This window comes from Cimex lectularius, unplaced genomic scaffold, assembly GCF_000648675.2.
Source record: "Cimex lectularius strain Harlan isolate CLEC.00 unplaced genomic scaffold, Clec_2.1 scaffold34, whole genome shotgun sequence".
Taxonomy (NCBI): Eukaryota; Metazoa; Arthropoda; class Insecta; order Hemiptera; family Cimicidae; genus Cimex; species Cimex lectularius.
In genome coordinates, this window is record NW_019392635.1 from 657,893 (window position 1) to 674,748 (window position 16,856).

Sequence of the window (16,856 nt, forward strand, 5' to 3'; positions counted from 1 at the left end):
TCGGAAGTAGAATCTTATCACCCCGTATACTTTTGGCAGGTTGTATTTTTAAAGTGGCCGAATGTCTCTTATTGATAGAACCTCTCCCAAGTTCGATGCCCCTTTCGGAATAAGGACAGTGTAGGCTCAATATGCGACGAGGACAAAGACACCGGTCCTTGTCTAAAGCGGAACAATCGCCTTTATAACATCCTGCTCCTTTCCCGCAGACGCGGATCCTTGGTCGATGTGGTAATTTCCATTTCGACAACAGGGGAGACGGAACTGCATCTTTAAAATAGGAAATTCAGCGGCTAGCCATTCAACCTGATTAACGTGCTAATCAACTGGCTAATTGTACAGTCTTCCTCGGACTACTTGTGTCCGCATGCATTATTCACTTTTATACTTCGCCTGTTCCATTTCGACTGAATTTATTCAAAGTTATTCGAAGAAAACGCACAATTATTGTAATAATGCTTGAGAACTTAGGTCATTCTCTTTAAAATCCTATTATCCTGTTCAATATTATTTGTTCCTTCTCGCTGTTCCACATCTTGAATATCTGTTGTTGAGAATCTATTGAACATGCTTGTTTAGATTTTTCGTTTCATATTAATAGATTCTTGTGTTCAGGGGCTTAAATTTTAATCCGATTTCTGAAAAAAAAAATGTTTTACGAACCGTTTTCTGTGTTTACTTATTTGTAAGGAATTATTTGACTTATTTCATTTTTTTATTATGTATTCTATTTGTTTTCAAATGATTATGTGTTGGTTGGCGGGATTTTCTGGTGGTCACTGCCCTCGGGTTTCATCAATTATGTCAATTAATTAATTAATTGAACACTAGAGGCTTGTGCACAGCGACGCTGTTTGTACATTTGTAGATGAATTTAACCATTTTGAAGTTTATTTTTGATTTTTAAAAAAATCTCGATATTACACACTATTTTTCACCCGAATAATGTTATATTAATAAAGATAGAGGATAATAAAGTTAAATTATTGCCTCATTTCTTTTCGCCCGAATCGTCTGTATTTGTCGAAAATAATTAAACGGGTGAAAATTTTGTTTTGAAATTGGTGACACGAGGGCTGTTTATGCCGTTTGTTTACTAAGTTCGTGACGGTCAATAGTCGAGAATCATCTCTCCTGGCTTGTTTACTTTCATAACTTTATGCTTCGGAGGGTCGCGCGTTGTTCCCGTGTTGGCAATAAATGACAACAACAACGAATTTAACCCTTTTGACGTTATTCTCTTATTGATAGCTTAAAAACTAATGAATAATACATTTAATATTTTCACTTAGTTTATAAAACTCCCAACGTAAAAAAGATGTTTCATCATAATTGTAGATCGAGTTTTTAAATGATGGATCTATGATTATAAATAATTGAAATCCGTGGATTTGTGGCATTTGTTTAAGTTTTTATCTTTGAAATATTGATGATGTGGAATGTAGTCATCCTAGTTCTTTGTTTAAAGATAAACACAACAACTTTCCCCGACTTGTGAAGAAATCGTGGAAAGAAAAACAAACCACTTAAAATTTTAGTTAATACAAAAATTATATTCAATTATTGCCTCATTTCTTTTTGTAGTAAATTGTGTACTCATAAAAGGAATTGTACAAAGTGTGTTAGTTTTCTTATTTTTTTTAAGTAATTTTCGAAAACTTAACACTCATGCAAGTTGATGTTTGGCCATCAATTTTCCTCTAGAGTCCAGTACTTTGCATCTCTTGAGTACATTGTCTTGGGGATAAAAGAAAGAGTTAAAAAATAAAAAAAGCACAAGAAGGATAATGGAAAAGCTCGGCCACCGTTTCATCGAGAGCGTGACAAAGCGCTTTTATGATGTAAATAGTACGAGTACCTTTTACCTGCTGGGTATTGCACTAATTAAATAATAAAGGTGTATATTTTTGAAATCCCGTTAAACTCTTAGCGTAGCGCGTTAAGTGATTAGTAATACGGTTATTGATCGATTCCGCTTATCGATAAGTTCATTTAATTTTCATGTTCATAGGCCTAGGAAGGCGAAGTATGTTCAAGTTCACTGTTTATTGACCAGGGAATATCTGAAGATTTTTAGCTTTTCCTGTTTATTTTTACAAAACCGAAATTTTGTTGAATTAAAGAGATTGTATTAAAACATTATTATAATTTTGAAATTTATTTCAAAGTTAATTTAGTGAATTTATCAGCAGTGTAAAAATACGGATGACTTTAGAAGGATTTCATCTCTCAGATTAAAAATAGGGCGAAACGTTGATTTCTAAAGGGTAAAATTGTGGTAAAGTATTATCAAAATGACATAGTTAATAGGCATCTTATGGACTTGTGTTATTGGTATTCTAGGCGTTGGTGTCATAGGTTGAATCATACGGTTTGCGTCTTTGAAATTCATATTGTTAAGTCCGTAAGCTACATTCATGCATCTCAATCGCCTAGGAACTTGTCAGGTTCTTAGCAATTTGAACACGTCCAGGTCCTCACTTTTAAATATCCACATTGTCTGCTATGGATCTTTCCAAACGGTTAACATGGAAAATCTCCAGTCAGAAGTTGTAGAAATGATAGATCTCCTCTGTCCTTTGAATATTTATGAACGTAAAATATAAAAACACGGTTACTCTTTAGGTATTCGACTGAGGTTTGCTATGTTTAAAGAAATAGTGACAACACGCCACATCGGCCGTATTAGAACCTTTTCCTTAACGGTTTACACCGGCGCAGGATTCGCGGCCATCGGAAGAATCCGTCATGGAAAATTGACTTCGGAATCGAGTGAGATCACGGTTTATGTTTAAACTGTGACCGGTCTAGAATGCGTCAAGGTTGCTCACCGGTAGGTCAGCCCGTCTCGAAACCCGGTGCCGATCCATTCACTATTCCACACTCAAGAACTCACCGCTGGTTCATTCTGTGTCTCAGCGAATCCAACGAGGAAAAAGGCTGTTGGATTGGGTGTGGTGACGTGGGAGGAAATGAAGAACCAAAAGGTTTCACCCTCGTTTGTGGAAACTGAAATTCCTTTGCTGTCTTTTTGTCGGCCTTCTGAGATCATATTTGTTGTATGAGTATCGGGGAAGAGAACAACGAAGAGAAAACTCCAATTGTAAACCTTTATTGGCTGGGGGTTGGCACATTGAGGGACCTGACTCGTAGAAGAAAGGTCATCCTCACCTGACTAAGAATAGACCATGCGAGGGTAACACTCGGACAACTTTTGGGCCAAAGTCTGCGGATGTGTCTGGCATGCAGAAAACGTTTGCTCGATGTGTCCCACCTAATCGAATGGTGCGGGCACAATTCTTACTTGATTTTCCTCTGTCACCCTATACCAATATCCAGCCATTCACACTACACATTCACGCTGATAAATACATTCATTCTCAATGTGCACCAAGACTAGATATCTATAAAGTGCTATATACAGTAAAACAATGTTTTTCCTCTAAACATCAAAACAGGAGACCCAAATACTCGCTGCCATGCTTAAGCACAATTCTCATATCGGGTGGACGCGCTTTTTGCATGGAACCAAGGAGATCCTTCAATTAAGGGGGACACATTGTGTAACCTTTCTCTATACGCCGGCGTTTGCCCAAAAGTTGTCCGTGTGTCAACTTCGAACGGCCTATTTTTAATCGAGTGGGATGATCCCTCTTCTACGATTCAGATCCTCCCACGTCCACCTATCGACAGTGCTCTTAATACGTGAGCCGATCCAACCCACCGTCGCTGCCACTTTATTTCAATCATAAAACATTGTTAATTCAGATAAAATTGAAACAATCTTAACAAGGACTAAATATAAGCACAATACCACGACTGAAGGTGGCGACAAAACGACAGAACTCTGTAAAACCAAAACCTCGTGACTATGAATAACAGGGAAATAGGAAACGACTAAACTGAAAAAAAATTATAAGGTTTAACTACTGTTCTGTTAATCTGATTTATTTCTACAAAAAAGTTACTATAACTACTGATTTTGGTAGGTATTAACAACAATTTCGCTTATAATAGGCTTTTCGGGTAAATTCTTCGATTAAAATCACAAGAATTAAACATTCACCACTTGGAAAGTTTTTCCAATAAACTTTATATAAAACAACTTTATTTATCAATCGGGTTATTGAATGTATCACGTCAAATTAAAAGAATACGTCAAATTTATTAGTAAATGTGAAATTGATGTCTATTTGACTGCTGTGGCCGATTCCCATTCAGATTTTCCACACTAGCTGTGTTCGAATCCCGGTATAGACCAATAATTTTAATTTGTAATAATATGTCAAAGGGTAAAGCGATTTTGATCCCTCATCCTCGACAGCCCAACAGTAGTTGTACGTTAAGCCTCCTGAATAACAGAAATTCATTTGCTTTAAATTAACACCTAATCCTACGATCTGTCAGATGCTTTGTTTTCCTTTTCATCTTCTCTTCATTAAATAATACACATATCAATTGCTGAAAATGGCTTTAAAAAAACGAAATCTGGGAAGTACCAAAAAATGGAAAATGAGGTTGAATTAGTAAGGAGCGGAATCATTTAATTATCGACTACCTTTATTCCGGTCATAAACCTTTATTTTAGATGATATATGCAAAGATTGTATCACGCTAATGACTATGTTTTCTACATTGCAACTTGACTTCATATTTAAGTAAATGTTACAATGCATGTGAACAGCTAATAATCAAGTCAACTAGTTTTATGCCATTTGTGAAGAAAGTATTCATTTCCAATCGGTCAAAACTATGATGTAGCTTGGTCGTTCTGGCCATCCTGGTCCGACTGTCCTCGCTGGTTCGGTCTATCTCGTTTCAGATTTTCCCGGATTACTGGCCGTCTATTTTCATCTTATATTCTATAATGACAAAATAGTACAGAAACCAAAGACATGTAGATGGTGAAGCAAAGGACCAACGCGAGGGTGGGCGGACCGGGATGGTCGGAAACGACCTAATGGACCTTGAGCACGTCCGTAGGTGACAAGGTGACAGAGATCGCAATTTAAAATAGGTTACCGATTCACTTTCGCCAATCGAGGTGGTGAAATTTGTTCAATTGTTTTTTCTTTTTGAGAGGGGGCGATTTGACCTACGAAACAAATAGACGCTAGTACGTTTATTTTCTATTTTGTTTATCCCAATACTACATTATACTTATAAAGGATAAAACAACCTAGAAATACTCCGAAATGTATAAAATGCCAGACACCAGAAGGCATTTTTTTTTAACAGGACGGCGGTTAGCACTGACCCAGATACCGATCGCTCCTATGTACTCGAAGGTCCGATTTTGTTCCGGATTGTTTTGACGGGGAGAAAACCTTGGCGTCCCGCGCCGGCAGGATGCAAGGACCCGGTGCAGATTATCCTTAAGGATAATTACTCGTCTCCTGAATGGAAGACAGCTGGGGCGAACACATGTAGCCGAGGGGCTCCCCTTTTCGGCCACCGGCTTGTGTCATCCTACATTCTGTTCCTTCCTTCCTCGGACTGACGGTGCGCATCTGTGCCATTGACTTTCAACAAATTAGCGAAACGGTACAGACCGACTTTCTAAAAACGCAAGAGGACACAATTAGAAAGGCGATTATTGGTCTTATTGGACGATTGTTAAGCAATTTATAATATTAATAATTACTAGTGATAATCTTTAATGTACTAAGTTCATATTCTTTAATTATATGTACAATATTTTATAAAATCAATATAATACATGGGAAATATAAAAAATTGTGAAATGGCACGGGTAATTGCACACGTCATTAATTTTTCTATTTATTTTTTTATTATTATCGTACCAACTTATTGGGAATGATCTGATAATCGACAATCAACTTTTGATAGTCACTCTTCTTTTTACTTGTTTCATTATCAACTTATTGTTCTTCTGATGATCTAAATTTTCTTGTTGACCATGTAATAACCTACACGGAAAACTGTTTATCCTAGCAGTTTTCATAAATAGTTTTCATGTTCCTGGCATGTTCAATTTTACTGGTTCCATTTTATTTTTAATTAAACATCGTAGTAATAGGGGTTTTGAACTGGTTTTTACTTTTGATTTAGGTTTGTTTAGTTTAGTGTTGTTCCTCGGCCGTTTTTTTTTTCTTACTTTCGTTTTTATTTACATAATCTTGTGCTAGTTTCTATCTAATTTTATGATATTGATTAATTTTTAATTATTCAGAAATCGTGAGATGCGGTCTGGTGTGATGTAGGTTTCAGAAAAACATTTTCTTTATCGTGCCAACGTTTCGATCTTTATTGAGATCATCTTCAGGGCTCAAAGTTTGTCTTCTGTTTAATTGTGCCATTCTTGCGTGTCGTGTGTGGCACTCTCAACACGACCCGCAAGAATGACTCAATTACACAGAAGACAAACACTTTGAGCCCTGAAGATGATCTCAATAAAGATCGAAACGTTGGCACGATAAAGAAAATGTTTTTCTGAAACCTACATCACACCAGACCGCATCTCACGATTTCTGAATAATTAAAAATTAATCAATATCATAAAATTAGATAGAAACTAGCACAAGATTATGTAAATAAAAACGAAAGTAAGAAGAAAAAAAACGGCCGAGGAACGTAGGTCATCCTTGGATAACCAAGGATCCTAATCCGCTGTTAAGCCGGAACTAGGCGTTCAATTAAAAGTTAGAACAATTATCTTCAATAACAATGAATCGTTAAAGAATCATATAATTGATTACTATTTTCATATAATTTAATTAGGAAAACCTTACAATCGAGACCTTCAGCCAGGAGGCTTTTTATACCTTTCTAGATGTACTGAAAGTGACTTTAGGAGCCTAGTTAAGATAGGGGCTAATCCGGTCCCAAGTGGACCTCCTGCCATATGGATGGGATTGTACGGCAGGAGGGCCTACCTTGCAGATGAAAGCCATTCATTACAGATGAATATTTCCTTCCATCTGCGTCTGCTGTTGGTGTAAAATGAACTTTTTGAACCTTTCACCTGGTTTTAGAAGTTTGTTTATATGTTATATTTCTTTGTGCGTTTTCCGTATTGCATTCGAGGAATGGTTTTCAGAAAAAATATTTTGTCGTATTTATTTTGATATATTTGAGCTCGAGACGTTTCTCAAGTCTGCTATGTCGCGAATGGAAAAAATACGGTCTTGTCAGACAAAGTGTTAATAAGCCTGCCAAGTGCACGGACTGACATTTCCACTCGCTTATATGTTCACCTACTTTATTACTTTTTGCTCCATTTAATATATTTTATATTGCAAAAGCCCTCCGGGCATAAGATCCCAAGGGTGAGGCAAATGATTCGAAGAGAAATTTCATGAATGAAAGAGACTTATAATACCTCAGGCGGAAAATTGCCTCATTCTCTCGATTCAATTAGTTTCCTTGGTCTTTACTAATCGAGTTTGCTTTGCGATTTTTTTTAACCCTTTTGTAATGGCAGTGGCTTAGAAAAACGGTTGCGGTTTGCGTTGAATGAGCACTGTTCTTTTTTTGGCATTAAGTAATAATATTCGCTTTATCCAGTAGACTTTATCATTTATTTATCTTGCAGAAGTACTAGTTGAATTCTGCATGTTGATGAGAGTAAAGTTTTCCACTTATTTTCAATTCTTAACAAGTGGTCTCCTATGAAACGAGTCTCGTCATTTCTCCTTATTCTGTCATTATCTGCAGGTTCCTTGATATATCATTTTGGCATAACTTAAAAAAAAAGATAAATTGCAAGAAAACGCACAGGCTCAGCAAGTGAACCTGTAGTTTAGTCCGATCATATTGGTCTGCCATTCCTTGTTGTTTTTCGATATGTAAGTAGAGCTTAGACTTCACACCATCTTCAGTCATTATCACATCTCCTCGATTTAGTCATTCTTCTGCAGGTTAACTTGCTTGGAAGGACGAGAGCACTAGAAAACGCACCGACTCAGCAGGTGAACCTGTTCTTTGGTCGTTTCATCTTCGTCCGCCATTCCTTGCTTTTACGAACAGTATGTCGAGGTTTCTCACCATCTGCAGTTATTCTCACTTTTCTTTTAACAGAACTTATCAAAAGACAAAGAGCGCGAGAAAAGACCCCAGCAACTAATGTAGTTTGGTCTGGTTCATCCGTTACTTTTCGCTTTTTTTATCTGTACGAAGCGTTTCTGCTTTTCGTCATCTTCACTCACTTTCCTTCTGTAAGTTAATTTGTTCAAAAATTATTAACATATTAAGGAGTCAGAACATGTGTCTCAGTGGCGAAAATATAGTTTGGTCGTTTCCAATCAACCCGGTCCGCCTATCCTGATGCTCAACATGACAGACACATTTCCGCTCTAACCCTGTTCTAAGCAACCTCCTCTGTCTCCTGCAGGTTAGCTTGCATAGGACTTTGAAAGATGATGGTGCAAAAAAACGCACAGATCATGTCAGTGAACCTGCAGTTAGATCGTTTCTAATCATCCTGGTTCGCTTCTCCTAGCTGATTTGTGTTATTTGGCAAAAAAAAGTACTGGAGTACTTTAAGTACTTACTATTTGTGATAAGAGATTTCAAATGTTCTCAAAACAAGGACTTTTACGATATGTATCATTTCACAAGTAGATAATGATGCGATTGATATGTATGTTCAAGACTTGTTTCCCATATATTTACCCTTTATTGCATTTTATAAAAATGATTAACGTTAGGCGATATTTTTGTTACAGGAGCTCGATCTGGAGCAGAAGATCGAAGTGGAGATCAAAATGAGAGAAGGAACGACGAAGCTGCTAGCGGCATGTAAACACCAGACTCAAAGCTTGGAGGCGGCCAAGTCTCTCCTCACTTCAAATGAAAGAATGTCCGCCTACATGGCAGAGCTCCAAAGGAGGAAAAGGCAGCAGATACCTAAGTAAGACATTTACGCTTACGACCGTTTCAAATATATAAATAACGACCCGTCTGGGCTAACTGTCGTTGATAAGTGTTCTCAGCCACCACCAGTTTAATCGTTATTGTAGTACTTTTCCGGTCCGCCCCTTTTCGCTTTTTGCACTTGTGATCTAGTGCCAGTTACATCATTTCAGATAATGACAGTTAGGTCATTAGAGAAGTCGCACTAGAAAGGCTGATATATGATGTTATTTGTTTTCATATTTTATTAAGCATTGTGTTTTTGGATTTAATTTGCCGCCAGTTTTAATACTTATTAGAGAGCACAATGTAACTTTTTTGGGCTTGTTAATGTTTATTATAAATAAATATAAAGTTTTATTGCTGCAAAATGCAAAGTACATGGTTACATCGACTAAAATACATAATTTATAAATTGATCCATATATGTAGTCAGTAGTCATAATTGACCGTATTAATTATACTTTTAATCTCAGGTCTTTGTTGAGATGAAAAGTCGAATATGCGCGAGCGGGATTCGTACCCACGACCTTCGACACAATACGCCGCTGCTCTTACCACTCGTCACCGTAGCTCAAGGTCATGGGTTCGAATCCCGCTCGTGGCACTTGCTTTTTCATCTCAACCAAGAGCTTAGATAAAAATTTCTTACACGAATTAAAAATTCAGGAACTCCTTCACACTTACGCACTTGAGCTATTGTGACCTCGATCCACGATAGCTCAAGTGGTAGAACAGCGGCGTATCAAGCCGAAGATCGTGGATTCGAATCCCGCTCGTGACACTGACTTTAGTTAAGTCAGTTACGCAAGCAGTAGAAAACGCACAGTCTCAGATAGTGAACTGTAGTTTGGTCGTTCCTGATCCTTCTGGCGTCCATAATCAATTCAAGAATCAAAATAGATCAGAAGAAGATACAGACAAACCAATCAAGATATGGCGAGAAGCCGAAACGCATCTGAAAAGTCCAAAACAGCCGGGATTAGCAGACAAAAATTGGAAACCACCAAACACCTACTAGCTTTTTCCTTGTAGTGGCTGATTTAAGCTCATTTTTGCTGCCTTTTTCGTGTAAGTGAGAGACAAAGCACGTACAAATTTTTTTACATTTAGAAAAGTTAACAAATAATGCAAATAGTTTTAGTTCATATATTCCAATGATTTTGAGTCATCTGCCAACGAAGACACAAGGAAGGAGTTTGTCTTGTTGGATATAGCGAAAAACGGGGGACTTAACTAAATATACCTGGGTAACTACCGTCGTTCATTCGACACGTCCATAGCCTGCACTTTTTTTATATTCACTAGTTTTCTTCGTACGCTTGACCAATTAATATCTTTCAATTAAATAAGGTTTTTAGTTGTGATAAAAAAGTCAGTGTCACGAGCGGGATTCGAATCCACGATCTTCGGCTTGATACGCCGCTGCTCTACCACTTGAGCTATCGTGGATCGAGGTCACAATAGCTCAAGTGGTAGAGCAGCGGCGTATCTAGCCGAAGGTCGTGGGTTCGAATCCCGCTCGTGACACTGACTTTTTTATCTCAACTAAAAACCTTATTTTTTTTTTATATTGTTGTTCACCTTGAATGTTGACTTCAGTTACTCTTACAGAATCAAATGTTCATTAGTGAAAAATAATCGTTATAGGTTGGCTTCTACGGATAAAAACCAGTTCTGAATTTTGGACAGCCTAGTTAAAAACTAATTTCTACGATAGTGGTACATGTGAGAAAGGGTTTCTCTTCTTCTTCCCAAACCGAGAGATTACAAAAGAAAGAATACAATCCGCCCTCTCCGATTTGTCTCACTGGGTTTCACAGATGAAAAGCGTTTCAAAGCGACAGCATGACGAGTCGCCGAAGTTGGAGTCAACATCCAGACACAATGACATCATTGAATCAGTTTTTGAGAAAGGAAAAATTGGCCAAAAGCCTGGTCGTCTACTCCCTAACGGATTTTCCATCAAAAGAAAAAATTCTCTTAAAACTTGCTAAAAGATTATACAAACAGATCGTATTACCCATTTATTTCTGTTTTACATTAAATATTGAATTCTATAACTTTATTTATTTACATGTTGCACAATCGTGTAGTTTTTCCGAAACTTCGTCATAAAAATGCAAAAACAAAACACAGTTCTGTACATGTGCCAGAAAACTGGATACCCTTTAAATAATGAATGGGGTATTCAATAAAAAATATAAATTATTTTGTAATAAAAATAAAAAAGTCCTAAGGTTAAGGGAGACTTATCCTTGAGGCTTGTTTTATTCTAGCGTTGCGTCAATGTGATCATCAGGCTCGTCTGGTCAATTAAGCGAATGTGATATCCCTCTTTTTCAAGTCCGGTCGATTTGAAATCCTTTCGCACAACTCGGAAAAACAAGCCGGGCCAATTTTTCAACGTTATTGGCCTTCAAATACACGCGGTTTGACAAATTGGAACGTGTTGTTTTCGACCTTTATCCGTGGTAATCGCTGACCTATCAACTTGATTAAGTTTGCCCCGGGCTAATCAACCGTGAATCGAGTTAGGCAAAGTGAAAAGACAAAGCGGCCACGAACTCACGGCAAGTTGTGGGTCCTTCGGAACCCTTAAGAAAATCCAAACTAAAGTAAAGTAATTAAAAGACTTCCGTCAACTTCTAACTGAGATAAAAATAAGCAGAGGGGTCAGATCCGTTGGTTTCATAAGCAACAATATTTTATAGAAAGAATTTTTAAAGTAACCCTTTAATAACTGAAGAAACAACTTTTTAAACAAACTTCTTCTAGAAAATAAAGAAAAAACATTTATAACTCGTCTCGTCCTTTGATAGGACGCGGCAAAGAACCGGAGGCGTTATCCTTCAGGAAGGAAACTCCAAACAATAGAGCATACATTTTTTTATTGAGACCGCCCTTTTTTAGGGCAGGAAGTTCTGTGCGGGTAAAAACCCGGCTTGGGTGAAGCACCGGGATCGATCCAGGACTTAGGATGGTAACAGCCGTCGCCGGCATCGGTTATTCAACACGCGGAACCGCAATTAATTGCCAATTAACCCGAATAGGCGGTGACGGATTTATTATCCTCGCAATTGTGATTTTTCACTCGCTGAAATAATTCTTGGGATGAAACTGTCAAGAGACGTCTGTCTCTATTAAAACTGTCATCTTGATGGTTGTACTGAGTGAATCGGGCAGATCATTTGAAATTTAAGATTAACCTTCTTGTTTTATTTTCTGCACTGTAGAAAATTGACGAGGGTGAAACATCTTAAATAATAAAGCAACAGTAAAGCTTTCTGAGTATGCCACCAAACCAATATAACTTTTTCCAAATCAAATCGAATTTTTTCCAACCAAACTGAACTTTTTCCTAACAATGTTGACCTGTTTTCAAATATAACAAATTTTTTTTTAACCGAGAGGAACTTATTCCAAAAATTGAACTTTTTCCAAATGAACTTTTGTTCATCAGAACTGAACTATTTCCAAACAATGTTGACCTGTTTTCAAACCAAGCAGAACTTTTTTTAAACCAAGTGGAAATTAGTTCAACCAAATTGAACTTTTTCCTAACAATATTGACCTGTTTTCAAATCGAATAGAACTTTTTTTTAAACAAGTGGAACTTATTCCAAAAGTCGGACTAGTTCCCAACCAAATTGACCTTTTTCCAAATCATAGTTTGCTTATTCCAAATCAAATTGAACTTCTGCCTAACCAAATTGAACTTTTTCCAAATAATATTGACCTGTTTTCAAATCAAATAGAACTTTTTTTAAACGAAGAGGAAGTTATTCTAAAAATCGGACTTGTTCCCAACCAAATTGGCCTTTTTTAAATCAAATTTTGCTTATTCCAAATCAAATTGAACTTCTGTCCAACCAAACTGAACTTTTTCCAAACAATATTGACCTGTTTTCAAATCAAATAGAACTTTTTTAAAACCAAATTGAACTTTTGTTCAACCAAGCTGAACTATTTCCAAACAATTTTGACCTATTTTCAAATCCAATAGAATTTATTCAAAAAATTGGACTTTTTCCAAATCAAATTGAACTTTTGTCCAACCAAATTCTATTTCCAAACCAAATTAAACGTTTTTTGAACCTAGAACAAGTTTGATCCATATTGAATTAAATAAATATTTATTGGGTCTGTTCATTGCATTTCTGCATTCCAAAATCTAATTTTTTTGGCGTATTTTTCATTATTTTCCCACTCGTCCTATAATTATTTCAAAGCATAAGCTTGGCATTCTTTAATCAAACTAAATGACAAAATGGTCATTTTGATCATTCTGATCTTCCTACCTCATTTTTTGGATCTTTTCAGCGTTTCACAATATTACTTTTTTGGCACCTTTTCATCACTTTCCTACTCATCCTCCTCTCATTAATTCAAAGCTCTAAGCTTGGCAAAGAAGAAGAAGAAGAAAAATAAATTTATTCTGGGACTGGTGTCCCCTAAGAATAATTTACATGAAATAAATAAAGGAAGTTCCTTCTATGAAGTTAAAAGTAAAAAAGATAGAAATCTTGGCACAATGTATACCAAGTAAGGCAGGCCAGAAGAGAAAATTACAATAATAGTAAACAAAAATAACATATGTTAACGTGAGATCTCTGCTTGGAGGGAGAGGAGGTGATTATACAGGTGTGATTTAAAGGAGGAAAAGGAGGCAGCATGACGAATAGAAAGGGAGTTCCAGAGTTTAGGGGCTCGGATCAGAAAGGATCTTTCGAAGGTATGGGTTGTATGTTGCGGAAGGATAAGGTCGATTGGGGATGAGCGGGTCTTACGAGTGTGATGTGAGGAGTTGAATTGGATTGGAGGGATTGAATGATGTGAGGAGGACGACAAGTGTGGATGGACTGGAAAAGAAAGCAACCTAGGAAATACTGTGCACGGAAGAAGGGGTAGAGCCAAGAAAGTTGGGAATACAACCCCGACACCCGGGATTCCCGTGGGGTGCCATACACAAATTTTACACAACAATTCATAATACGCTTCAGTCGTGCGTTCTCCCCTCCGAGAGACTACCATATGCCACACAGCTATAATCGAAGAAGGGAAGATAGAAGGAGTTTGCGGGTGGAGAAAGATAAGAGAAGCCAGGACCGACAGGCTGAGAGAAGCAATTGAATGGCAGGAAATTTGGGAAATTGGGGGGGGGGGGGTGGCAAAGCCTAGAATCAAACAAAATGACAAAATAGTAATTTACGATCACCCTGGTCTTCCCGGCATTTCACAATGTTACTTTTTGGCACCATTTTCCCACTCAACCTCTCATGATTTCAAAGCTCTACGCTTGGCCAAGTCTAGTATCCAACTAAATTCTCTTTCTTCTCTTGTAATTCCTATCATCTCTGTTTTCGTCTGCCTGCTAAATTTAGGTATTTCACAACCTTCACTGTTTTGTATGTGTTATAATTTCATATCTGTGACCCTTTTGTAGGTTCATATGTCACACAATCTTAAAAAGAAACTTTTTCATAAAAACTTAAGAAAGTTTTTATACTTTCACATGCTAGAAGGATGACATCAAAAATTCATCTTTACAGGGTTTTTTTTTTTTTTATTTTTTTTTTTTATTACTATTATTATTTAATAAACGTGTTGACTTATAAGATGGACATGAAACAGTTAATTTATATTTGATTTCATATTGATTTTTAACAAATCAATGTAACAAATATATATTGAGGTACTAACCATAAATAAATTTATTTAACATAAAATTTTTTTGCGTAATTTTTACAATTATCATTTTATTTTCAGGCCAGCAGGATGTAAGGCTAGGGTGTGCCTTTCTGACCTAAGAATGCCTCTTATCTGGAGAGATACCGACCATTTCAAAAACAAGGGTGACTACAGGCGTTTTGCTGTCTTCTGCCTTGCCAAAATCGGTACCGAGATGTACGACACGTCTCTCCTCTGTCCCGTCGACAGATCACTCACAGACCTCACTTTCTCTGATGTTCTAGTCTTGTAAATATTTTTTTTCTTTTGTTTTTATGGTGGACAATTTGAAGAGTTTGTGATTTTTTTAATTTTTTTTAGTAACCAAGTACCTTCAGACTTTACATTTACACTTGAAGTATATAGCCACATGTTGAGGGACGATATGTCAATAGCAAGTACAAGGAGGAAAATTAAAAATACAATACATACATCTATTAGCAGAACTGTAGGGAAAAAATTGGCCGCTTCTTTAAGAGATGAGCTTAATTCAGGAAAAATGTATGTTGCCAGTTTAATTTTAACTTTTTTGACATCTTTGGCTTAATAAAAAGTAAAACAAATTTTTTTTTTTTTTAGAGGTCCACATTTCGAACTGATGGCATCAGCTCGACTAGTGTTAGATGATGTTAATGATGTTATAAGAACACACGATCTTAAGTTAGAACACACAGGTAAAAAAACAGTTGAATATTTTGTAAAGTTAATTAAGAGGATGTAACTATCGGTTTTTATTATTTGTAGACGTCCGAGGCGGTGATGCTTTACCACTTTTTGGACATTTCTGTTGTCGACTTGCTGCCCAGCCAGAGTGCATGACGAGGGATGTGATCTCGTCGAGTCATACCAACGGATATGTCAGCTTACAAGCGTTTAACCTTAACTTCTGGAAGGACAGGCAACATTGGCTCCAAGGCAATTTACCATTATTTAGAACACCTGTCAATAAGGTACTTTTTATACGATTTCTCGCTTTTTATTACTTTTACTTATTTCTTTTCAATGCATTTAGGAAACACTTATAAAATGTACAAAACATGGAAACGATATTATAATAGTAAATGAAATCGAGGGGAAAGAAGAGACCAAGACGATAAAGCTAAATTCGAAAGAAGATAAAGAAATGTGGCTTGAATATCTAGCTGCTCACATAAAAGACCACGAAAGGTATTCTTGCTTTATAAATGTATTTCTACCAACCTCAAAATATGTAAATAATATGCACAATGCTAAAAATATATGGATTAATATACACAATGTTGAAAATTGGCGATGGAAAATAGAATCAAATATACAAAATCGACTGCATAAAAACATTTATCTAAGGTCTTGGTTAAGATGAAAGAGTTAGTGACACAAGCGAGATTCGAACCCATGAACTAACTTTTTCATCTCAACCATGACCTTAGAGAAAAAGAAAATTTAAGTGAAATAATCAATACGGTCAATTATGGCCGCTAAACATATATGGATTTTTATATTTATATTTGTTATCGTTAGGTGGAAGATAGCAGCTGAAAAAGTGATGGATATCTACACGCCAGGCACTGGAAAGAACAATTTCCAAAGGACGTACAGGCAAGGCTCATTGTACGATGAAACGCCGTTAATTGGTATGCGTTTATTTTTATTTTAAATTCTTCAAAGATTTTTTTTTTATGTAAATTATTTTGTTGCAGATACAAATGAAAGCAGTGATTATAGGCCGACGGTGCATGATATTTTCGGCCTGACGCCTTCGACCAGCCTCAGCTCTTGCTCGTCATCGTCTTCGCCTACATTCAGAGAGCGGTCTCTGAGCTCGGGGGGTAGCAACAAATCTCGAACGCGTTCCCATTGGCCATTTTCCAGAGGAAATCAAGATTGAATAATAAATGAGTGATGTTTAGATATTGTAAATAATTAATAATAAAAAAAAAGTGGTCTTTCTTCCTGAAACTGCTAAACGCTTTTGTGCATTTGTGAACCGCTCTTTTTTGTTTCTTTTTTTATACATATATATCTATATTCTTTATATTTGTTCAAACTTTTGCTAAGAACGTGTATAATTTTATATATTTATTCTGTTAGGAGCTTTTGGACTCAAAATCCAATTTAAAAAATAAAAAATAAAACTTTCTAACTTTTAATCAGTATTAATTTCAGTCTAGGCTTTTTAAAAAGATTATCTATAAATATACGACAGAAGATTTCTATTTACATAATTATGTAATTCTTCAGTTTAATAAAAGTGAGATTGTTTAATTTAAAAT

At 36.4% G+C, this 16,856-nt stretch overlaps 1 protein-coding gene across 5 annotated transcripts in view; it reads left to right on the forward strand.

Moving 5' to 3' along the window:
• The window catches only part of LOC106661968 (rhotekin-like), a 100,001-nt gene extending 83,371 nt beyond the window's left edge, over positions 1-16,630 (forward strand). For all 5 annotated transcript variants that reach the window (XM_014385749.2, XM_014385752.2, XM_014385751.2 and 2 more), the window contains 8 exons: positions 8,688-8,872; positions 14,644-14,853; positions 14,926-15,105; positions 15,184-15,278; positions 15,349-15,554; positions 15,617-15,771; positions 16,105-16,217; positions 16,284-16,630. In XM_014385749.2, the coding sequence (XP_014241235.1) occupies positions 8,688-8,872; positions 14,644-14,853; positions 14,926-15,105; positions 15,184-15,278; positions 15,349-15,554; positions 15,617-15,771; positions 16,105-16,217; positions 16,284-16,471 (1,332 nt within the window). In that variant the 3' untranslated portion in view covers positions 16,472-16,630. The remainder of the gene's footprint in view (positions 1-8,687; positions 8,873-14,643; positions 14,854-14,925; positions 15,106-15,183; positions 15,279-15,348; positions 15,555-15,616; positions 15,772-16,104; positions 16,218-16,283) is intronic.
• Positions 16,631-16,856: the final 226 nt, after the last annotated feature.